The sequence below is a fragment of the Chelonia mydas genome, chromosome 7 (genome assembly GCF_015237465.2).
Source record: "Chelonia mydas isolate rCheMyd1 chromosome 7, rCheMyd1.pri.v2, whole genome shotgun sequence".
Taxonomy (NCBI): domain Eukaryota; kingdom Metazoa; phylum Chordata; order Testudines; family Cheloniidae; genus Chelonia; species Chelonia mydas.
In genome coordinates, this window is record NC_057853.1 from 13064916 (window position 1) to 13089537 (window position 24622).

A 24622-nucleotide genomic window follows, 5' to 3' on the forward strand; every position below is an offset into this window, starting at 1 on the left:
TTGAAATGGAAAGTTTTAAATAAGGCTTTCATTTTACCCCTATCCCCTGTTTCCTTCCCCCTTATCTACAGAGAGTTTTTATGAAGAAAATTCCCTTTTTTTTGGCTGTCTCTTAGATGGTAATAACTATCCTTTTTGGGGAGGAAGAGAAAAGGTTAGTTGAGATGGGCTGGAGCTGTTATTTTTGCTGCCTGATCTCATTTCCTAGAAGACAAAACAAGACACACACAGGAGGGTACAAGTAAGTACAGGAAAGATAGAAAATGCAGCTTCTGTCTCCAGTGCTTATTGTCACCTTGTAGTCTCTCAGCTAATAAAATACAGCCACGTTAGACCATCTTATTAGGCACTCTGAGACTGGGCAAACTTGTAGCAGCAGTGAGATTTTTAGGGCATTGCTTTTAGCCACCTCTTTGGTCACAGGCTTACAGCAGTGTTGAAAAGTATTCTGTTTTGGCTGGATAAGACAGACTCTTATTAAACAGAAGGCAAAAGGAGAGGGATAGGAAAAACAAGAAATAAGGCAGGGAAGGGGGAAAAAATCTCTGACGAGGGAGGGACACAAAGTCTCACATCTCAAGTAGTGTTTGGGATTTAGTTGGAACCAGAGGAGGTTAAAATGTCTTATGGGTCCACCTCTCTGGCCCAATCTCATCAGGACCTCTCTCAAGATTAGAGTGTGGAATCTCCAATAGTGTCACAGTGGATTTCAGGGTCCCAGGAGATAGTGGGAAGAGGCTCACTCCTTCTTATTCTCCATCTATCAGTCAGCCAGCATCCATGATAACTAATTCCTCCCTCCCAAAGTATCTTTTTGAGGATCCCAAAAGTGGGGAAGTGGATGGAAACGGAGCCTAAGCCCTCATTATTTTGTCCACCAATTAGTCCTAATTTCCAACACACCAGTTTAGGTTCATTGATTTTCAGTCCCATGCTTCTGTTGTTTACGAGGGCATAATCTTAACATAGTCCTTGAATTATATCTGTAGGCCTTTTGTATTTGGCCTGATTGAGTCTGTCTCCCTTTTGTACCTTTTTCTGAGAAATATTTAGTGTTACAGATTATTGTGACTTTTTAAAAACTGTTATTCACTTTCTTACATTTAGGCTCACAACTGGGGAAGCCCTGCTAAGCCCCAGTTATCACTACAGGTCTTTCTAAAAGATATGCAGTCGCTCAACCAGAAGTTATGAGCTTGATGGAGGATTTATGGGGGACAGTCTATGGCCTGTATTATGTAGGAGGTCAGAATAGATGATCATACTGTTCACTTCTGGCCTTAAACTCTATGAATCTATAAAACAGGTGTAGTATTTACTTCACTGAAGGTCATGTTTTTGTCAGTCTAATTTGAGAACATTTCCTTCCTAGGCAAATATTTAAACCAAGCTCAGTGACTTGCATATTTTTGGTTTATATGCTGAAGATAAATTATTATTCAGTGATGTGTTTTCCACATACAATGATAAAATATATATTTTTAAATGACTGTATTCAACAAGGTTCATAAAACTGTTAGATCAACTGGGCTTAATATAAAGATATTTAAAAAAATGATTTGAAATAATCCTTCATGGATTAGTTAATATCAGATAAATACATTAGGGCACACATGCTATGATTAAACACTTGTCTGGCAATCACATGGATTCGTTAATTTTGTTCCTTCATTGATTTAAACATATTAATTAGGAAAAAAGCCCACACCAGGAGCTGAACCCCTGATCTATATGCACAGTTTAATAATCATTGTACCATGGTTATTAGAATGATTATGGGGATACTGTGAAAAATTCATTTGCTGCAACTAAGCCAACAACTTTGCATTTGTGTTGAAAAACAATTATGGAGCTTAATTGAGAGCCATGTAATGATGACAGCAGTTATTTCAGTGATTGATTCCCAAATTAAAGAGAGCTGGCAAACTATATACCAGTATTTCCTATGCTAGAAAACTAAAAGGAGAACCAAGGTCCAGAGAGCATGCACAGTACACAAATTATGAAATATGGTGAAATCCTGACTGTGATATAGAGAACTGCTTCATGTAAAAGGCTGATGGATGGCCATTACCTACAGCTCTGCTTGTCCTGATAACAATGTGAAAGATAAAATAGGACATAGGAATTCAAGGATCAAAATTAGCAGCAACTGGAGGCAAGCAAAATATTGATGTTCTGCAGTTGCCACTAGACTCCTTAATGTTAAAGCATTCATAAAACAGAAGTCAGAGATATGGAGGGTCCAGCTAAATTATTTAAAGCTCCTAGAATTTGTTCATGAAATTCAATTGATTTGATATTTGATCAATCACTTCTCATCTTTAAAAGCATATATCCTCCTCCAAGGTCATGTTTCTTGTCTTTCTCTGTACATATTTGTCAAGATTTTCCTTACAGCATGCAATGACATTTCACATGATTCTTTGAAGCATCTTCTCCTACTCACAGATATTCCTCTCAATCAAATTCTATGGAGAAAACCCTCTCAGTGGTTGGCTCATGTAAAGTATTTTGCAATACACAGCAGGGCCAGCTCCCCAGATGATGTAAACAGGTATAGCCCTATTGACTTTAATGAAGCCATGCCAGTTTATGACAGCTAAAGATCTAGCTTCCAGTGTTTACATTTGTGGGAAATGATTTTAGTTTAGAAGATGCTGGTGAAAGTATAAAAGTTTGTTTCAAGTTTTTGACTGTAGAATCTTGTTCAGCTAAACTACCATCACTGTGAATAATCTTATTGCTGAAGCTAATTAGTACTCTATATTTTACTCTGTGATTGTATGGATAATTAACAAACAAAATTCCCCTGGTGCAGAGGGCTCACAGAAGGCATCTGTGCCACTTAAGCCATCCAGGAAGTGTCTACATCCTTTGCAGGCCACAGAGCTGTCTACACCACCTTCACATGCCAGTGCAGGGTGTGAAAAGTGGGTAGAGTGGAGTGTGGTGACTGGATTAGGTGAAGAACCACGGGATCATGAGGAGCCAATTGTGCTAAAACCCTATGTATAGGCAAGGACAAGGCTTCAGATTTCAAAGTAGCAGCCGTGTTAGTCTGTATCCACAAAAAGAACAGGAGTACCTGTGGCACCTTAGAGACTAACAAATTTATTAGAGCATAAGCTTTCGTGGCCTACAGCCCACTTCATCGGATGCATAGAATGGAACATATAGTAAGAAGATATATATATACATACAGAGAAGTTGGAAGTTGTCAACTGTCTAAATGGGTCATCTTGATTATCACTACAAAAGTTTTTTTCTCCTGCTGATAATAGCTCATCTTAACTAATTAGCCCCCTACAGTTTGTATGGAAACTTCCAACTACTCTGTATGTATATATATATATCTATCTTCTTACTATATGTTCCATTCTATGCATCCGATGAAGTGGGCTGTAGCCCACGAAAGCTTATGCTGTAATAAATTTGTTAGTCTCTAAGGTGCCACAAGTACTCCTGTTCTTTTTGAAGGCTTCAGATGTGAATCAAGACCACCCCTGGAGCAGCATCTATTGAGGGGCTTCAACCCATATGAATGCTAGTTCTTTGGGCTTTAACTTGAGTTATGTTAATTTCATCCTAATGTGACTAATGGCAAAGCCCTGGAACATTTCCCTTTCAAAAATAAAGAATATTTATTTTCAGTGAAGTATAATGTTTATTTTGACATTTGTAAGTAGCTGTGAAATGTTGCAGACACAATCTTTCTACTTAACAGACTAACAGAGACAAATCATGTTTTAAAATAGCAGCATTCTCATTATTACATTATCAATCTCAGACATGCTATATAAAACCTTTCCGCTTTCTTCTCCTTTTTGAAGTATAATCCTTTCTGATTTATATCTCTAAAACATTTCTATAACCAAATTTATGACATCACTTGCAAGGGCCATAAAACACTTTCAGGTACCATTTATATTATAAAAATAATGTATCTCCCGTCAAGGCATATTCTGCACTTCCAATTGGATGGATAATTTAGTTTTTATGAATAAGTTATCATTACTTTTTGTAAATATTGGTTGAACGCTGGTGACTAACATAAAAGCAGCAAAGATTTTTAAACAATAGAATTACTGATAATATTAAGATTGATATAAAAAGCATTCTGATATTTAACCATACTTTTATTGTTACAGGTATGCTACAGCACGCTATTTGATAAATATGAATAGGCTCTGTAAATTATAAGCATAATTTGATTTTTTTCCCCTCAAAGGTGGAAGCAAAATGGCACAGATATTGATCTTACCATGAGTTATCACTACAGGTTGGTTGGAGGCAGCTTGGCAATCAATAACCCACATACAAAACAGGATATTGGAACATACCAGTGTTTGGCCACAAATTCATTTGGAACAATTCTGAGCAGGAAGGCAAAGCTTCAATTTGCATGTAAGTTGCTAAGACTGCATTTATTAAAGCATTTCTAAGTAATTCTGTATGTGAAATGTAATTTATTTGATAATTAAAGTATCACGATGACCACAATAAAAGGGAGGGATTTACCTCTGCAGTGCTTTTCTATTTTAAATTTAAAAAACCCTATTTTCTCATAAAATATTAACAACAAAAACAGACTTCCAATTCCTTACAGCACTCAGAGAACAATAATTACCACTGATGATTGAAAGGTCAAGAAAGATGAATGCAATTACTTTTGTTCAATAAAGCTGTTATGGTTTTTTGTTGTTTTTTTAAGAGGGCTTTTATTTATTTTTTTTTGGTGGAAGTGATATTCATTAGTTATCTAGTTTCACACCTAGCCACATGCAAAAAAAGTTGCAGGAAGAGTAGGCTTTACATTTGCTACAACATAATGATATCCAACAGAGTCACATAAATGTCACACCGGTAATTACTTCAGCGACATTTTGCTACAGTAACAGACATACAGTAAGAAACCCTTCTTCCTTATACACTGTGCAAAAGGATACTGTTCTGCTGTGCTGAAATGTGTCATATTTCAGCCAGGTTGGGTACAGGTGCAGATGTCAATTTGAACCAGTTTGAGAATTATTATGCTGACTCTTTTTTATTTCTTCTGCACGTTTTTGAGTGGTCAGTGAATGCTGTTGGTACCCTCAAAAGAAACTTGAAGGAAGCCACACGTTTTACTTGCACTCATTTTTTTCAGTTTAAAGGTCTGCATTGTCTGTTACTGTGAGAAAGCAATTGTTTTCAAACCTCATTAATAAAACATACTTCTAAAGCCAACCTTATGTCACTATTTCAGACATCAGTAAATGTATTAATTATTAATCCTGTTCCATTTCTCATAGGAAGTCTCATGTCACAGAGGTTATACAAAGGAGACATCAGAGGTTGAGATGGTTCACAGACATTTTTTTCGTAAAGCTGATCATTTGGTTTATCATTTGTACTGGGTTTTATAGTTTTCGCACTGAATTTCTTAAGCAAAGAGCTTTGGTCTCTGGAGCTGGGCAAATGAAAACTAAATTTTAATTCATCATATTCTGACCCTTTTATATTTGCTTTTCTCAAATATTTCTGCAAGTAACCTTTCGTTCATGGGAAATGAATTCCACGCTTGAAGGTGAAATATGCTTTGTGACAAAACAAAACCCCTGTCAGGCAGAAGTAATGGAACAGCCATCTTAGAATTTTGTTTGTGGAGATTGAATGAAGAAGGAAGCAGGGCAGGCTACTGGGAGTAAACTGGGGAATGAATGGAGGAGGAGGAGATCAAGAGAGGAAAAGGAAGATGCCCAGGAGGCCCTAAGAGGAGGAGGCTGAAGGCTACATATATGTCACAGATATACCTGTAATCAAGGTGTCTATCGGAAGGTGTCTATCGGAGTCCAGCTCCAAATCTGATGAGGGGAAACTCCTCCTTTTCTTCACCTGCCAGCACATTGTCCTGCCAGGAGGAAGATACATCTACCTGAAAAGGGAGCCTGTAGAAAAAAAAAAAGGCATCTGGGCCCTACCCACAGGATTTCCTGAACATTTCTGGGAATATTCTTCTTCTCACAGCCTGGGTAGGGGAAGGAGGGAGCTACAAGATGAAAGGAGCATTGGAAGAGTAGAAGAGGAACCTGGAAAAAAGAGAAATGGGGCTTGCAGGAAGGACTGGAAGGAATTTCTGTCTCTTTTCACTTGGAAGAAGGAAGGGAGACCATTCTCTGCCAGGCTGCTGTTGCATGTTATTTTTACATAGTTCTTGGTATGAATCACATGATCAAGAGTATTAGCCAGGATGGCTCACAGAGACACATTCATAGAATCATAGAATATCAGGGTTGGAAGGGACCTCAGGAGGTCATCTAGTCCAACACCCTGCTCAAAGCAGGACCAATCCCCAATCAAATCATCCCAGCCAGGGCTTTGTCAAGCTTGACCTTAAAAACTTCTAAGGAAGGAAATTCCACCACCTCCCGAGGTAACGCATTCCAGTGTTTCACCACCCTCCTAGTGAAAAAGTTTTTCCTAATATCCAACCTAAACCTCCCCCACTGCAACTTGAGACCATTACTCCTTGTTCTGTCATCTGCTACCACTGAGAACAGTCTAGGTCCATTCTCCTTGGAACCCCCTTTCAGGTAGTTGAAAGCAGCTATCAAATCCCCCCTCATTCTTCTCTTCCGTAGACTAAACAATCCCAGTTCCCTCAGCCTCTCCTCATAAGTCATGTGTTCCAGTCCCCTAATAATTTTTGTTGCCCTCCGCTGGACTCTTTCAAATTTTTCCACATCCTTCTTGTAGTGTGGGGCCCAAAACTGGACACAGTACTCCAGATGAGGCCTCACCAATGTCGAATAGAGGGGAACGATCACGTCCCTCGGTCTGCTGGCAATGCCCCTACTTATACATCCCAAAATGCCATTGGCCTTCTTGGTAACAAGGGCACACTGTTGACTCATATCCAGCTTCTCGTCCACTGTAACCCCTAGGTCCTTTTCTGCAGAACTGCTGCCGAGCCATTCGGTCCCTAGTCTGTAGCGGTGCATGGGATTCTTCCGTCCTAAGTGCAGGACTCTGCACTTGTCCTTGTTGAACTTCATCAGATTTCTTTTGGCCCAATCCTCCAATTTGTCTAGGTCCTTCTGTATCCTATCCCTACCCTCCAGAGTATCTACCTCTCCTTCCAGTTTAGTGTCATCCGCAAACTTGCTGAGGGTGCAATCCACACCATCCTCCAGATCATTTATGAAGATATTGAATAAACCGGCCCCAGGACCGACCCTTGGGGCACTCCACTTGATACCAGCTGCCAACTAGACATGGAGCCATTGATCACTACCCGTTGAGCCCGACAATCTAGCCAACTTTCTACCCACCTTATAGTCCATTCATCCAGCCCATACTTCTTTAACTTGCTGGCAAGAATACTGTGGGAGACCGTGTCAAAAGCTTTGCTAAAGTCAAGGAACAACACGTCCACTGCTTTCCCTTCATCCACAGAACCAGTTACCTCGTCATAGAAGGCAATTAGATTAGTCAGGCATGACTTGCCCTTGGTGAATCCATGCTGACTGTTCCTGATCACTTTCCTCTCCTCTAAGTGCTTCAGAATTGATTCCTTGAGGACCTGCTCCATGATTTTTCCAGGGACTGAGGTGAGGCTGACTGGCCTGTAGTTCCCAGGATCCTCCTTCTTCCCTTTTTTAAAGATGGGCACTACATTAGCCTTTTTCCAGTCGTCCGGGACTTCCCCCGATCGCCATGAGTTTTCAAAGATAATGGCCAATGGCTCTGCAATCACATCCGCCAACTCCCTTAGCACTCTCGGATGCAACGCATCCGGCCCCATGGACTTGTGCACGTCCAGCTTTTCTAAATAGTCCCGAACCATTTCTTTCTCCACAGAGGGCTGGTCACCTCCTCCCCGTGCTGTGCTGCCCAGTGCAGTAGTCTGGGAGCTGACCTTGTTCGTGAAGACAGAGGCAAAAAAAGCATTGAGTACATTAGCTATTTCCACATCCTCTGTCACTAGATTGCCTCCCTCATTCAATAAGGGGCCCACACTTTCCTTGACTTTCTTCTTGTTGCTAACATACCTGAAGAAACCCTTCTTGTTACTCTTAACATCTCTTGCGAGCTGCAACTCCAGGTGTGATTTCGCCTTCCTGATTTCACTCCTACATGCCTGAGCAATATTTTTATAATCTTCCCTGGTCATTTGTCCAATCTTCCACTTCTTGTAAGCTTCTTTTTTGTGCTTAAGATCAGCAAGGATTTCACTGTTAAGCCAAGCTGGTCACCTGCCATATTTACTATTCTTTCTACACATCGGGATGGTTTGTCCCTGTAACCTCAGTAAGGATTCTTTAAGATACAGCCAGCTCTCCTGGACTCCTTTCCCCCTCATGTTATTCTCCCAGGGGATCCTGCCCATCAGTTCCCTGAGGGAGTCGAAGTCTGCTTTTCTGAAGTCCAGGGTCTGTATTCTGCTGCTCTCCTTTCTTCCCTGTGTCAGGATCCTGAACTTGACCATCTCATGGTCACTGCCTCCCAGTTTCCCATCCACTTTTGCTTCCCCTACTAATTCTTCCCGGTTTGTGAGCAGCAGGTCAAGAAGAGCTCTGCCCCTAGGTGGTTCCTCCAGCACTTGCACTTGCACATTCCATATGCGGAGCTTGTGTTGGAAGTAACATCCACTGAAAGACCTCCCTGATGCAGAGAAGAGAAAACTTTGCCAAGTAAAGAATAGAAACACAAACCTCTATTTGGCCAAAGAACTTGAAGGTGAGAATAAATCTGAGGCAAACTGCAAAGATACATATGTCCAAACTGAGTAGGAGTTAACTTTATTGCATGGTGCTAGGCCAAAAGCAGATCCACTCCTTTCAGAAGGATGACTTAGATCTCAGAAGACTGAGGACATTGTCTTTGCCAGGCAAGTATTATTAGGATCTACAAACAAGAATACAATAATCAGCAGTGGAAAGCAAGGATACTACTTAGGAGACTATGAGAACTCTCTCACTCCTAGATTAGCGTACCAGCAACTGGCCACCAGTTATCAGGGGTGAAGTTAACCAAAACCTAAAGGAAAACACAAATGACTTTTCCCAGGCAATTCTGCTGGCCAGAAAACCTGCATAAGGAGTATATAACTGAATGCAACTAAAGCAATTCAACAACTAGTAAGGACTATGGCTATATGGATAGTGTTAAATGGTTTTGTCTCATTAATACACAGTTTTTGGCACTCTACATTGGTGAAGCATTCTACCAGAAGAACTTAATTCACTGGGAGATAAGGTCCCTTAGTGATATACCACAAGCTCCAAAGATTAAAGGTCAAGCAGTTTGTTTATTGAGGCTTCATATCCCCAGAGATACACTTCCCACAGCTACTTGTGGGACCAATATGGAATACAAGATCCTAGTTCTCATTTGTATGGACTAGATGAACCAGCAAGTGACAGCAAACATTAGTACTAATATGCAGACGTATAAGAAAGAGGAATGCAAACAGATATGAGATCCTAATTTCAGGTAGAAGGCTTCATTATCAGAGGAGATGGCAGAAATGCAGCAAGAAACTGAAGTGAAAGCACCCAATAAAAAAGTCACTCTGAACATATGGCTCATAACCTGGTTTACAGAAAGAAAAGACAGAGACATTGAGAAAGGCACCTTGGTGAGGGGTCTAGTACAAAGTCCATGACAGACAGGTGAAAAGATAGGAAGACAGAAAGGGATTTTAATTCATTCAGTCTAGTCACTTTCATGAATGGCACCTGCCTGGCTTTTGGCCCCAATCCTAATACAAAAGCTTCATAGCTTTTAATCAGTTTTCCACCTATGGGTCCAATCAAAAGAGAATTAAAATTGTGGTGCAAAAGTAGAGTCACAAAACTGCTCTTATAAAAGGAAGGGAAAGGCCTTGATAAATCAAACGCTGACTTTTCTTTGATTTCAGAGTAGCACTGCTTCATAGCCAGCTGGTACATTGCCCACTCCAAGGCCCCGTAAACATCAGCAGGAGTTTGGGGTGTCTCAGGATCCCATTAGTGCATTGGGTGGGAACTCTGAAAGTTAGTACAGTAGGATCTGGTCCTAAGTTTTCATTTGTATTTTTGTGCCTGAAACAAACAATGACTCAGTTCTACAACTCTTCCATAGAACAACGCCTTATTATACGAGTGGTCTCATTGATTTCAGTGAACTACTCACCTAGGCCCTGCGCCTGCTACTGTGTCTGCAGGGACTTCAGTAGGGCTTTGTGGGAGTGCAGGGGTCTGCCCAATTGGTTCCAGCTTCAGGATCAGGTCCCTAGTAATGTATTACTCATCAGATTTAAGTGTGGCATAATCAGACCCTATATAAATAAATAGCAATGGTGGAAGTAATTATAATTATGTAGTAACTGCTTATTCTTATATATGAAACATGATTATTTCACTGTTACATTCTCCCATTCCCTATCTTCGCACCTCCCTCCATTTGTTTCTTATGTACACCTGTTGTTTCATATCTTACGCTAACCCCTTTGTGATTGGATGTGTCTATTTTATTATACATGTGTGCACTGTGCCTAGCACAGCGGGGCCCTGATATCTGATTGGGGCCTCAAGATGCTATTACAATCTCAGTAAAAATAATAATTCTCATAATATATTTGGGAAGAGGAATTTTAAGTCTATTTGTTTCCTTATTACAAGGTAAATAACCATAAGTTATAATGTAAATTACTGTTACTCAAAATAACTTCATGTCTTCCTCCCTCTTCTCAAACTTGTTGGCCACAAATTCATTGCACACCTCGACAAGATTTGTGAAATTATGAGCTTTTTCTACTTAGAGAAACAAAACAATTGTTCCATAAGATTACAAATAGGTGTTCAGATTCAGCTGGAGTTTCCCTCTTATACTTCATTAAAAACAGAGCTGTCAAATCAAAGCCTGCAGGAGGAATATTGTGTGGGAGGAAGTGACATAGATTATTAAAATAAAAGACAGTATCATTGAGAGAGAGGACAGTGTGAACACATAGATCAGGGATGGGCAAACTTTTTGGCCCGAGGGCCACATCGGGGTTGCAAAATGGTATGGAGGGCCGCGTGGAAAAGGCTGTGCCTCCCCAAACAGCCTGGCCCCCGCCCCCTATCCACCCCCTCCCACTTCCCGCCCCCTGACTGCCCCCCCTTAGATCCACCGACCCATCCAACTCTCCCCCCCATTCCTCATCCCCTGACCGCCCCCTCCCGGGACCCCAACCCCCAATATCCCACCCCCCCATTCCCTGTCTCCTGACCAGCCCACTCCGAACCTCCAACTCATCCAACCGCCCCCTGTCCACTGACTGCCCCCCGGGACCTCCTGCCCCTAATCCAACCCCTCCCTTCCCCCCACCCCCTTACCATGCCACTCAGAGTAGCAGGACTGGCTTATTTGAAAGCCTGGGAGGTGGGCAGGCGCAAGCTGCACTGCCCACGCGACGGCGTGACTGAGGGGGAGGGGCCAGGGGCCAGCCTCCCCAGCTGGGAGTTCAGGGGCCAGGCAGGACAGCCCTGCGGGCCGGATATGCCCCGCGGGCCATAGTTTGCCCACTTCTGATATAGATGCTTTAGCAGGACACATGGCATGGCCATGCCTAGGTTATTCATACTTCTTGGTGAAAGTTTGTGTCATCCTAAATAGAAAGGAAATTGTACATATTCCCTATAAAGAATATACTTTTAAATTAGAAACCGCAATTCAGCTTTGATTATTCACTGCCCAATATGCTTTTCAACAGTTAATGGTTATCTAGATAATAACTGGAGCTGCATAATTCAAATCCAAATCCAGATCTGGATTTCCAACCCCTTCAAAGGAGCAGATCCTGGATCTTGCTTTTGCAGCCAGCCACAAAAAAATGGGTCCAGAATTAGATTTAGATTCTGAATCGCCCCCTCCACCTCCAAAGTCAGGAGTCAGCAGCCATCTATTTTATCATCACCTAGGTGACAAATTTAGCCATGGTGCAGAGGTCTAGCATGAGGGTCTGTGCATGGTTAACTGCTGAGTGGGGGAAGCCTTCAAGAGAGCTGCCATGCAGAGATGCCGCTGCATTTCCTTTGGGCAGTGCAGAGCGAGTAGCTTCAAATAGGGTGGTGACGGGGGAGGACTAGGGGCAGGTCAGTGCTGGAGCCATGGAATCTGAGTTTATGTGCACCCAGTGATCCCAAAACATGACACAAATGGTGCAAAGGGACTTCAGCTCTATTCAAACTCATATGCTGGAGTAGCCACCAAGGAGTCCTTGGCTCATCTTCACCACCCTTCACTCAGTCTGAAAAATCAATCAGATTAATAATTATAGCATAGTCTGAGTGACGATGTGCAAATATTGAATGACCATTAACTAACTGCTGGTTTTGCATTCAACATGGTATTTTGTAAAACAAAGATGTTACATTTAGCCTGGGTGCAGGCTTCCCGGACTTGAGAGTTTTAGTTTGCTTTTTCCCGTCATGAACATAGCATTAAAAATGTTCGCTGCCCGCATCCTCCTAGATACCTAGAGTGCAATGACAGGATCCTTGGTGATAATGCCACTAGAAAATGGCGTTTCTAGAAATTGTCACAGAGCCAATCAAAGCAGCCATTTGGGGTGTCATTTCATTGCCAGAAATAGCAAGGGTGGAAGCACAGGAACATCAGAAAATCCACAAGATGAAAAAGCATCCCAGTTCATGGAAGAGTTTTGACCAGTGAGTGTTTCTCTTCTGCTTTGGAGTTGAGAGGCATTTTCTTCATACATATGAAGGAGTTGTTTTTCATAAAGCCAATCTATTTTTGTGAATGAAGATTATATAACTCACATTTAATTCCTTAAAAAAACCAAGTCATGAAGAACTGTCAAAGTGCTGTTTCAGCTGGGATTTTATCCCTCCAGCACTGGGGATTTGCTTTAATTATTTCATCAGTTTTAAGTAAAATAAGTACATGCAAACAACTGAGCTTGGGGGAAATACCCATAACCAGTTCCAGTAAAGCAGTCCATCCTTGCCCATTATTATTTCTTTTAGTTCCAAGTAATGATCCAAACGTACACAAACACATTCCAGAAATGACAAGTCAAACAACATACTGAGGGAAAAAAGACTATGTTGTGAATCAAATTATGTGAAACAATATCATTCATGACTATTCATAGAGAGTGAAAACAGCAGACCAAATATTTAAAACATCCAATTTATCAGGGATCTGAAATGAGAGTCTTTCTAATACATTAAAATCATTTTGTCATATATTCCATTACTAATCAGAAGAAGTGATTATGATTTCTATTTAACACAGGTCTATTCCTTTCCTATGTAAAAGTCAAGTGACAGTCAGAAATCCTTATTTTTTACTTGTGAACTCCAATAAACATTCGCAGGAACTTGAATTCAGGTACAAGATTAATGGGTTTCAAAAGAAAGCAATACTCTTGGATCAGGCAGCACAGATCCACATTTTTAAAACCTTCCCCCTTTATTTTAAACAGAGTTCTAGTTGTATTTTGCTTGGCGTTTTATGGCCACATTTAGATACCCATTGATTTCAATGGGACTACTCAGATTCTACTCCATGCAAAGGTATCAGAACCTGGACATTATTATCAGTGTTAAAGAGAACATCTCATGTTCCATTTTCATGTTCCCTGCCCTTGGCTGGAGATAAGGTTTAGTGCTGGCACACATGCGCCAAGAATTTTGGATGCAAAAACGGGAATTGGAATAGATGGAAGAAATCTGGATTTCCTGAATGCTCTAACACAGTGTTTGCCTGACTGTTGTACGTGTAGAACACACAAAATATTTTCTTTGTTAAAGTGACAAATGGAAGAGGAAATAGCCCCTCTAGGACATGATCTTCTGTTTTGTAACAGGGAAAAAATAACCCCAAATCTTTATTAGTATCTAACCATTTTAGGATAAGATATTTAAAAACATTCAGATCCATTTAGTCGTAGCTAGATCATGACAGTATCAGGTGCATGCAGAGCCCTTTTAGACGTTTTTTGTATGAGATGCTCAGAAAGCATAAAATCCCGCTTTTCATCTGATTACTTCATCATGTTGTTTACCTTTGACTGCACACAAATTACACGAACATCGCCAAGCAACATAGCATGCCTCAAAATGTCATAATTCTTTTTACTTGAACCATATGTTTTGAAACAGAAAATGGAAAAATCAATGTCGTTAAATCAGATCAGGTATTCTGAACTTATGAAGTCTCAACATGCATGAATTTCCCTCCAAATGGCTCTTACACTACTAGCTAGGCTGATAGTATGCTACTGTACATGTGTTGAGATGCCCATTGGAATTATTAGGTCATGATTAAAGATGTAGTGGGTGTAGTATTTACTCCCCAGGAGTAAAAGCTTTCTCAGGTAATTTGCACCACTGATTACCAATTAATTAACTTCAAATGCTTGCATACTGATCAGCCAGACTTTATCTACTTGTACTGTATGACAAAAATCATTGCAATATTTTTTCTCCTTAACAAATAATTCTATGAATTCCATAGTATTGTTTACATTTTATTCATTTTTGCCAAGGTTGAGAATTATGGATATGATTTTCAAAAGCTCCTAAGTAAACTAGGAGACTAAGACCTATCTTCAAAGGGGACTTAGACCCAAATCCTCAAAAGTGTTAGGGAATTTGGCACCTAAATACCTTTGAGAATCTGGCCTTAGACCTTTAAAAGTTTAAGTCCCATTAACTTAGACACTTTTGAAAATGGGCCTTTGGCTCCTAACTCACTTAGGCACTTTTGAAAGTGAAACTCACTTCTGTGTCTCATCTTGGGTAAGGAGCAGCCCATTACTGCACCATCCTTGGAGTATCCCAGGGAAGGAGTTGTGACTTCTAGAGATGGAAGCAATCTGCAATTGACCCATATTGGCAACAAAGTACTTCCCCAGCAGCACTGACTCTCTATCACTGGCCAATGATTGGGGGAGGTGGGACAGAGCCAAGTATCCATTTATTCCCCACCGCTCTCTGGCCACTCTTTATCTTCCTATGGGGGGAAGGAAGTAATACTTCCAAATTCAGACCAGGAACACCACAGAGAGAAGTAAAAGGGGCACTCGAAGCCTCCTTACTCCCCTGTAGGAGCACATAGGGCAAGTCACAGTTTTGCCCTTTGTTTTACATGGCATTATCATGACACCTAAATAGAATAACGCCTAAAACACACAATCATTGCTTAAAATTGTTCCCATATCATCAGTGGAGAAGCTTGTCTCAACTTGTATGCACATATAGGACCAGATAGAGTACAGAGGAACATAGGACTGGAAGGAATTTCCTGGGTCATCCAGTCCCCCGCTATCCCCCTCTATCACAGGCAAATCCTTCATCTAATTCCATTTACAAATGTATCAAGCTCCATCTTAAAACTAATTAACTTGTTTGCCCACTACTCCTACTGGAAGATTGTTCCAGAACCTCACTCCGTTGATGATTAGAAACTGTGTGATTTCCAGCTGAATGCATTGCACCTCACTCTGTCACCAAGGCAAGATATGCCCCAGTGTGGATTCACCCTCAAAGAGTTCATGCAGTGGCAATGAATTATTGCCTGCCCTCCCTCAGCATTTCTCCCAAGTGAGGAAAGAGCAGCCCACTTTACCAAACTCAAGCAAGACTAAAGTGATATTGGTAGTAGGAGGGGAATGCTTTGAAGATATCCCACTGCTGACTGACATGTGCCTTCAGGTTGTTAAATGGGTCCACAACCTGAGTTCCTTGTTGGAGTCTTCATTATGACTGGGAACTCAAATAGCTAGCAGCAATAAATGCCTAATCCCATCTGTGACTGGCTAGAATGTGACCAATAGGAATGGGCATAATCTGCTGTATATAGAGTTGTAATAGATAAGCCTGATGTTCACAAATGCAACTCCTTATTATGTAGAAACAAATCCCTATTGGCTGGAAAAGCTCTGCCTTGTACAAAATGAATCTATCCATCTGTTTATGAGCACAGATCACCAAAGAACCCTCCACTCTGAAGCCCATCCCCACCCTAGGCTTCAGAGTCCAAGTTGCAACTACAAAGCACGGTCTACACAGCTCTTTTTAGAGAGCTAGTTCAAACCCTGCTAGCCCACGTCTTTCGACCCAACATTGTGTAGGCATACCCTGGGAGACCTGGGTTCAGTTTCTATTTCCGCCATAGACTTTCTGTGTGACCTTGAGTATGTCACTTGTTCTCCTTGTGCCAAAGTTCCCTGTCTATAAAATGGGGATAATAGCAATTCCATACATCAGAGAGTTGTTGTGAGGAGCATTAAAGATTATGATTTGCTCAGGTAATAGGGACCATATAAGTATTTGAAGGTTATTTTTTAGTTAGATATTATTTACTCTTCTTTTATTCCTATAGAAAGGTTTATCCTAAATCAGCCTGTTGTAAGTTGTCCTGGAAAAAGCAATATGTGTGATTGAGATATTGTTGGTAACAAAGCATCTATAGGTCCCAAAGCTGTTGGATTCTGATTGATACAATTTAATATTTTTGAAGGGTAAAACCAGTCTCTTTATTTGCGGTGTGGGTGAAGTTCCTTTTTATCTATCCGAGTTTCATTGAACACAATATGACTTAGCTTCCAATAAATTATGGAATGCAATATCTACAATGTCCACGTGAGCTTTTTTATTTTTGGCTTGGCACAAAAAATAAAAAGATAGATGGAGATTTGGAAAAAATAAGAAAACCACATAAAATTCTCAGTAATAAATGACTGTTTTCTTTGAACAAAAAGTAATTAAATCAGTTTTTATTACTTATTTATTCTTGTACCACAAATAAATCTTGCTTAATATCAGTTTCAAAGACATAACATAAAGCTCAATTATTTAGTCTTTATATTATACAATTTATGTTCAAGGGACAGAAAGAGTCTTCATCATAAATACTTTTAGTAATAAAAGTGAGAAAGGCCCCAAAATTAGCTATTCAGGATAAAAAAGATAAATTCTGATATGAAGAATCACATTGTTTTTACCTCACAGGGCTATAAATAGCCACGTCTAAGATGTTAAAATCTTGAGTTGAAATTGAAAACCATAGAACTGGGGTCACATTCACAAGCAGGATTAAGGCCCCTTTTCACTATTCAGGTGAATTCCAGAAAATTCAGAGGGATGTCCCTGCTGGTGTTTTGTGCAGCAACTGGACCCTGTCACTCCCCCCACTCCTCCTGAGGTACAGGTTGTGTGGGGGAGAGAGAAGGTGGGGGCATGTCAAGGGTCCAGATGGGCAACCCTGCACTGGCTCAAGATCTGTTAAGGACCTACTGCAAAGTTAATCTTTCTAGACAAGCATTTGGATAGGGCAACAATGGGTGGGATGGGAATCTTTGTTATATTCTGTGTGGAAGGCCCATGTGTTGTGAGATCTTCTGCTTTTTCTATTACTTATATTTTATTGGCATGGATTATCATTCATAATATTGTGTGAGGGTGCCCAGGGCCAATCAATATAAATAAGTAACTGGAGATGAGGGCACTCAGTATTTCACAGGGGGTGCTCAGCACCTTGCAAGATAGGTCTGGCTTATGGTGAACAAAGCCCCTGTCATGAAACTGGTTTTGTGCAGGTTCATTCAGTACTACACATGCTCAGAGGCAATTGAAGGATCAGAGTCTGAGTGAACAAATGACTTAGTCATACATAAACACCCACATGCATACTGAGAATACAGGTCCAAATAGGAGAGTCGGGAAACAGAAATAGAAGAGACCAGTTCAAGGTGAGAATGAATGCCTCCGCCATGAGATACAGTTTGACACCAGGGGCCAAGTCCATCCTGAGTGTAGCTGCATTGAAGTCAATGGAGTTACATAAGGATTAATTTGGCCCATTTGATTTAGACTTTGGAGAGAAATCTGTTTTTAAGAACACTCCAATCTGGGAAAACTCATGCAGATGGTAAAGTGACTCTGTGATGACAGGTGACAAATTGACTCTATGATGACAAGCGAGAAAACGTAAATAATATAAATATTAAATATATATATTTTGTTTCCTTTTGTGAGGGTAAATTTCTTGGCTGTATCTCTGGCCTCCAGCTGGAGTTTAGAGTGAAAGCCTCCATCAATACCCACTGCTCAGTACAGTTCACCGTGGCTTGGTTCAGAAGTGAGTTTTAATATTTTATGCTGTTAACACTAAAGATGTGGTCCAGCTGAAGGACATCAGAGGATATGCTTTGCAGTGAATTTCTTTGTGCACACAGCAAATATAAACTCAGTCAAGGATTTTTCTGTCCTTCAATGTTTAATTTAATTATGGTCTTTTGCTGTTCCTCCATTGTGGTGCTTGATATTATCTTGTGGGGGGAGCTTACTTTCTTAATTTACAAGGCAGACAAAGTGTTGCTATCCACGTTTTACAACAGGGGAACTAGAGCACAGAGAGATTGAGGGCCATATTTTTTAAGGTATTTATGCACCAAAAGAGGTAGATAGGCACCTATATAGTAAATACCTTAAAATATCTTGTCCTAAGTGACTTGTCCAAATTCACCCAGAAGACTGGGATTGGGTCATAAATTTAACCCAAATCTTCAATGTCCCAGTCCAGTCCCTTAATGGCAAGCCAACCTTATACTAGCTGTTACTCCTGAATGATGGTTGTCTAATATTCAGTATAGGCTGCCTATCATTGCAATTCAACTCTCCATCAGAATCTGCAGAGCCAATTTATGCTAATCAGAGACCTCCTGTGAAGTTATTCAATTGGATAGATCTCTAAAGGGATGAATTTTGGTGACTGACTTTCTTCTCCCACCTGTTCCAAAGAACTCTGCCATGACAACTGGGGACAGAAGAGAGGGGATTCAGTCTCAGAGTGAAGGAGAAATCATGTACTATGCCCAGAACTAGTGTGTCTTTGTGAAGGGAGATAGGAGAAAAAAACGATGAAGGTTTTCTGTTAAACAGAAGGTAGGGTAGGTCTGTGGAATATCCCAAGTGGGACAATGGAACATGAGCAGTAAATATTACATCAGGATTTCAACCTGTGCCTAGTGGAATGGGATCCTCAGCATTCTTTGTGGCTGTTAGTTCAGCCATGATCATTGTGTCTCTATAGTGTACTATGGGCTATTGTCACAATACAAGATTATATTAATGACAATTTGGAGGCTTACCCAACATATAGTTTCAAAGGGGACAGAAGAGATACATTATAGTAAAGAGAGGCTCTTTAAAAGTTTAGTGGAAAATACAAGGATTTAAATCAGAAAGTGACTAATGCTTTCAGCCACCTTAATTAGATATAGCATTGCTCTTAATCTTAAGAATGAATTGATGGAAAATCAATTAGAAAGTAAATACTGAAGATTAGATAGTGTTAAAAAAAGAAAGAGATCAATAGCATCAACACCATTATCAGGATATAGGAAGCGTTAGAGAAATTACTTGATAAGTTTACTTCACTTTTGAGAGTTAAAAAAGTATTTTGTGACTCTATGAGGTTTCTGAGCAACTTGTGATCACTATGCACCACCATAGTGATATCTGTAGAAAATGAGGGTGCTTACCAAGGTAACTACTTTTATGAATACATGGCCCTTACAGATCCACATTAAAGTCTCAAATGCCCTGCAATGTGAAGGTGGAACCCATTTGGCAGGTGGGGGCTGTTATACCCTTGGTTCTAGAATATTGGAACATACTCCTCTCCTCCCCAATGTTTTTCTAAGGGTATATCTACACTACGAAATTAGGTCAAATTTATAGAAGTCATTTTTTTAGAAATCATTTTTATATAGTTGATGGTGTGTGTCCCCACACAAAATGCTCTAAGTGCATTAAGTGCATTAACTCGGTGGAGTGCTTCCACAGTACCGAGGCTAGCGTCAACTTCCGGAGCGTTGCACTGTGGGTAGCTATCCCACAGTTCCCGCAGTCTCCGCCCCCCATTGGAATTCTGGGTAAAGCTCCCAATGCCTAATGGGGCAAAAACATTGTTGCGGGTGGTTCTGGGTACATGTCGTCAGGCCCTCCCTCCCTCCGTAAAATCAACGGCCGACAGTCGTTTCAGTGAGCTCTGTCAGATTCCACTGCTTTGTGGCAGGGCATCTGATTTCACAGTGGGAACCTGTGGTGGTAACGCCATGAGGGAAATCATTTATCATATGGTCTTATGTTTGTGACGAGATCATGTCACCAGGATTAAAAAAATGCCTTATATATTTAGAACCTTTTAATTGCAATGCACAGCCCTGTCATTTGAGGTGTCATGAACAGGTCCACAGTCAGTTGTGACCCTTTCTCTCTTTATGTCTAGATGGAAAATGGGCCCTTTTGTAAAATGAGCTGATAGTATGAAAAAGGTCAAAAGCCTCTGATTTAGATCACTGAGCATAACACTGAGCATTTACAGAGGAGCAATAGCTCAGTGGTTTGAGCATTAGCCTGCTAAACCCAGGGTTGTGAGTTCAATCCTTGAGGGGGCCATTATAGGGATGTGGGGCAAAAATTGGGGATTGGTCCTGCTTGAGCAGGGGGGTTGATTAGATGACCTCCTGAGGTCCCTTCCAACCCTGAGATTCTATAACTCCTGAAACACATCAGACCAACATTCAAAAATAACATTTATATGCTTACAATGGAGGTTTCTAAAATAAGTGTTCAAGTATCATTGTTTTTACATGCTAAACTGTGGGTTGCCATTGATAAAATTGACTTCTTTCCCTCCCACCCTGATTGTTAACATACTCCAAGGTTACCTGATCTTCTGTTGTTGTTTTTGTTTATCATAATATTGGTTTTCCATGATGTTGAAAAAGAGTTATTTTTTGGAGAAAAAAAAATTTAAGGACTCTGATCTTAAAGACTTTTTTTTTTTAGGTATCTTCAAAATTTTTAAAAATTGATCTTAATTTAATTGACTCATTTTCTGATGTTCAAATTCAGTTCCTATAGATGTATAGATAAATTATTTCAGGGCTATTTCCATTGTGCTGAATTCTTTTTTCATCAAGACCATTGGACCAGACATACATTACAAGTAATGGTACCAATAGTACAGTATTGTATATGTTGCTGTATTACTTACTTGTTTCTGTTTAAACAAATCAGCCATATGATGCAGTTAATAACAAACACTTAGATTGACAATTATCCAGTCTCTTCTATTACTGGTTGATTGAGACAGAAAAAGAGATAATATCTTTTTTATTTGACCAACTTCACTTGGTCTTCCATCTCTCTCATATTCTGACACCAAAATGGCTACAATAACACTGCAAACAGCAAGAATTAATTGACGACTTATGTTGAAGTCTCACTCTACTGTCTTTTTTAGATGAGTTTTCCTCATGCTGTTTAAAGTGAGAATACTAGATTTCATTGTGAGCCACATCCTGCTTGCTTTACTCAAGCTAGTAGACCTACTGATGTCAATGAAATTTCCCACGTGCCCAAATGGAGGTGGCTCTGGTGCAACATGCATCCTGGTGCCCTGCACTCTTTTGGATGTGCATCAGGGCCAATCACAACTATCTGACCCTAACTATTTTTGTAGCCCTGCTGAAGTCAATGAACCTTCTTGCATGACGAAAGATGATGACTAAGAAATAGCAACAAAGGTAGGAATGAGTCTAAGGTCTCAGTTCTGCAAAGCTTTGATCATATGAGTAGCCTCATTGTTTGCACGGGGGCTAACTCATGTGAATAACAACCATTCATAGAATCACAGAATATCAGGGTTGGAAGGGACCTCAGGAGGTCATCTAGTCCAACCCCCTGCTCAAAGCAGAACCAATCCCCAATAGCTCCCATCTTCAACAACATATCAGGGAACTCCAAAACTAAAAGTATGAACTGCAACAGCTTAAGCTAAGGATCCAGGTTCTTTAGCTGGGTGTAGTAATAGAGACTCATATCGTCTGTGAATCAGGCACAAAGGGCGACTTGTAACATACACTATAACAGCAGTGAGTTATATGAGTAATTTGCACCACAGGAAAAAAAATTAGGTAACAAATAACCAGTCTCTAATCACAGATGGTAGAATTGCTTATTGCAAATTTTAACAATGGGCTTTTTCTGAGAACTGCTGAGTTCACAATTTTTGGTCACATTTCCCGGTGAGGAAAATTACATTGTGATACATCATGTCATGATCTATCACATTCTCTAAAGCAAAGGAGAAACTGGAACCCAACGTGTTGTATCACAAATCAGCACATCTCCACAGAAATGTGAGAAAGCCTATTGATTTTTCCTCAGCAGGATTTCTAACTTGTGAAGTGCTCTTACTTCTAATGACTTAGCATACATAGTATTATTCAATAATGGCCTTTAATTATATCAGTAATATTTGGGATTATATAATGACAAAACATTCATGGAAAAAAATCAAAAGTTCAAGAAAGCATGAAATTGCATTAATTCAGATGAACTGTTAGTAATTATGCAAGGTGATAAATTTGACTTGCTTTAATTGTCTGTAACAATCTCATGTATTAAAATGCTCTTATTTCCTTGTTTGCTCATTAGTAGTACAGGGCTGTTCAATATTTGTTCCTAAAATAGGTTAATAGAGTTTTATTTTTTCTAATTATAAAAAAAGAAGATTTTTTTTCTTCTAATAAGCTATTGGCAATAAAGCAACATCATTTATCACCAGATCACCAAATCTCATGCACCAAATCAGTGTCGTTTTATCATCTTCATATAAATACACCAAGAGTATATCCCTTGCATGGAATCCTTAACATACTGTTGCATCAGACCTACTTTGCTGCATGACCTGCGTCAGTTGCCCAAAGAGTGGTGCAAATGACAGTGACTAACTAAAGAAGATCCAAAAAGAACATGGTGTCCTGGCTGGTGTCATGGAAAGTTCAGTATGCTACTGCACATATTGTGCAATCTGAAAGTCAGGAAACATGCGTAACGTGAAAATACATGCGGGGTCTTTCTGGAGCAGTGATAAGATTGGTTTCTGAGCACTGCCTTTCTGAAACAGTGTCCTGCACTAGCAAGTTGGCTCAAGGATGCACAAAAAGACCAGATCTACATTCTTCTCTCAATCCGATATCCATTGTTTCTCCAGTATGCAAGAGATATTTTTTTCTCAGTGAAAGAAATTGCTAGGCTTAAATCTAAGGTCAACAGTGTTGGATAAAATAAAACTTTCTGAACCTTGGCCCATTTTTAGAATTCATAACTAAATCGTTTTTGGAACTGGTGAAGTATTTGGATCAAAGTTTTCTTTATGACTTGGCACTCATGTCTTGAAAAAAGGTGATGATGATTCCCTCCCGACACTGCAGTTCTACTTTCTTACTTCACGTTTCTGGCCAGGATTTCAACAAGAAATGCTGAACTGCCATGATAAACGCTATCCTCATAGGTTTCAGAGTAGCAGCCGTGTTAGTCTATATTTGCAAAAAGAAAAGGAGTACTTGTGGCACCTTAGAGACTAACAAATTTATCTGAGCATAAGTTTTCATGAGCTACAGCTCACTTCATCGGATGCATTCGATGAAGTGAGCTGTAGCTCACAAAAGCTTATGCTCAAATAAATTTGTTAGTCTCTAAGCTATCCTCAGAATGTTCCCAGCTATACTGGGAACAGAAGCAATGGAAATGTCAGAAAACATCATGAAACAATCACTTCCTGTGACATTTTTAACCCAAATTTACCAACTCAGGAGGCCTAGATATTTCTGGGGTTTTTTTATAAGCATCCCAACTGAACCCAAACTAGGAGCATTCTGATGCTCAGCTGTCTCAACTTAAATCATGCAATTCCTATTGACAGTGTAACACCAACAGACCCTGGTTGTCGTCAGGCAGGATCAAACCTGGGTTCTCTGAAGCTTACCTCTACTGCATGGGCTACAAGCCACATGACTCTAGGTTAGGGTTGTAGCAGACTCAATCTCTAGATCAGTGGTTCTCAACCTGCGGCCTGTGGGCTGCTGGCGGCCCAATCAGCACACAGCTGCGGCCTATGTGACATCCTCGAGCCATACAGGTAGTTTTGGATGCGGCCCATATAACACACTGCAGGCCACACCTGCGGCCCACAATGGTAAATATGTTGAGAACTACTGCTCTAGATGGTCTATGTGCCACTAGAGGGGGCCAGAGTACCATACCAACCAGGCATGGGTTACAATAGCACTATTTATCACTCACTTGGCATGAGTGTCATACATTGGATTTAATTTATTGCAAAGTGTGTATCAGTACTTCATGGCCTTGATGCCTGTTCTGCTTCTACTTCACGGAATAATACACAGTTTTATTATTTTCTGTACATTGCCCTCACCAGGGTATCAGAACGCCATGTATCTGTAAGCAAGCATGGCAGATTCTGGTATATTTATCTGTATTCAAAGCACCTAAGAGCACTTTAAGACCAGGGAATTAGTTATTAGTAGTGCATTGGCCATATAGGTATCAGTTGCCAAGGCCCACTAAAGAATGTGCTCTGCTCAATATTGAAAAAAAGAGAGAAATCAGCTGTATGATTTGGGCTAAAAATGGAGGGGTGAAGTAGGGGATTCAGAGTAAGACTAGATGAAGGGGATTTTATCTAGAACAAAAATTTGTCTTCGGACAATCAGCTCAGAGCCAGACCAGTTCATATTTTACTTGAACTGGTTCACCCTTCCCTA

At 40.3% G+C, this 24622-nt stretch overlaps 1 protein-coding gene across 5 annotated transcripts in view; it reads left to right on the top strand.

The window, feature by feature from the left end:
• Nucleotides 1–24622, top strand: part of CNTN6 (contactin 6) — a 221216-nt gene that overhangs the window by 91931 nt on the left and 104663 nt on the right. For 3 of the 5 annotated variants that reach the window (XM_043550994.1, XM_043550996.1, XM_027823701.3), the window contains exon 4: nucleotides 4232–4407. In XM_043550994.1, the coding sequence (XP_043406929.1) occupies nucleotides 4232–4407 (176 nt within the window). The remainder of the gene's footprint in view (nucleotides 1–4231; nucleotides 4408–24622) is intronic. The other 2 variants (XM_043550995.1, XM_043550997.1) reach the window with 1 other exon arrangement.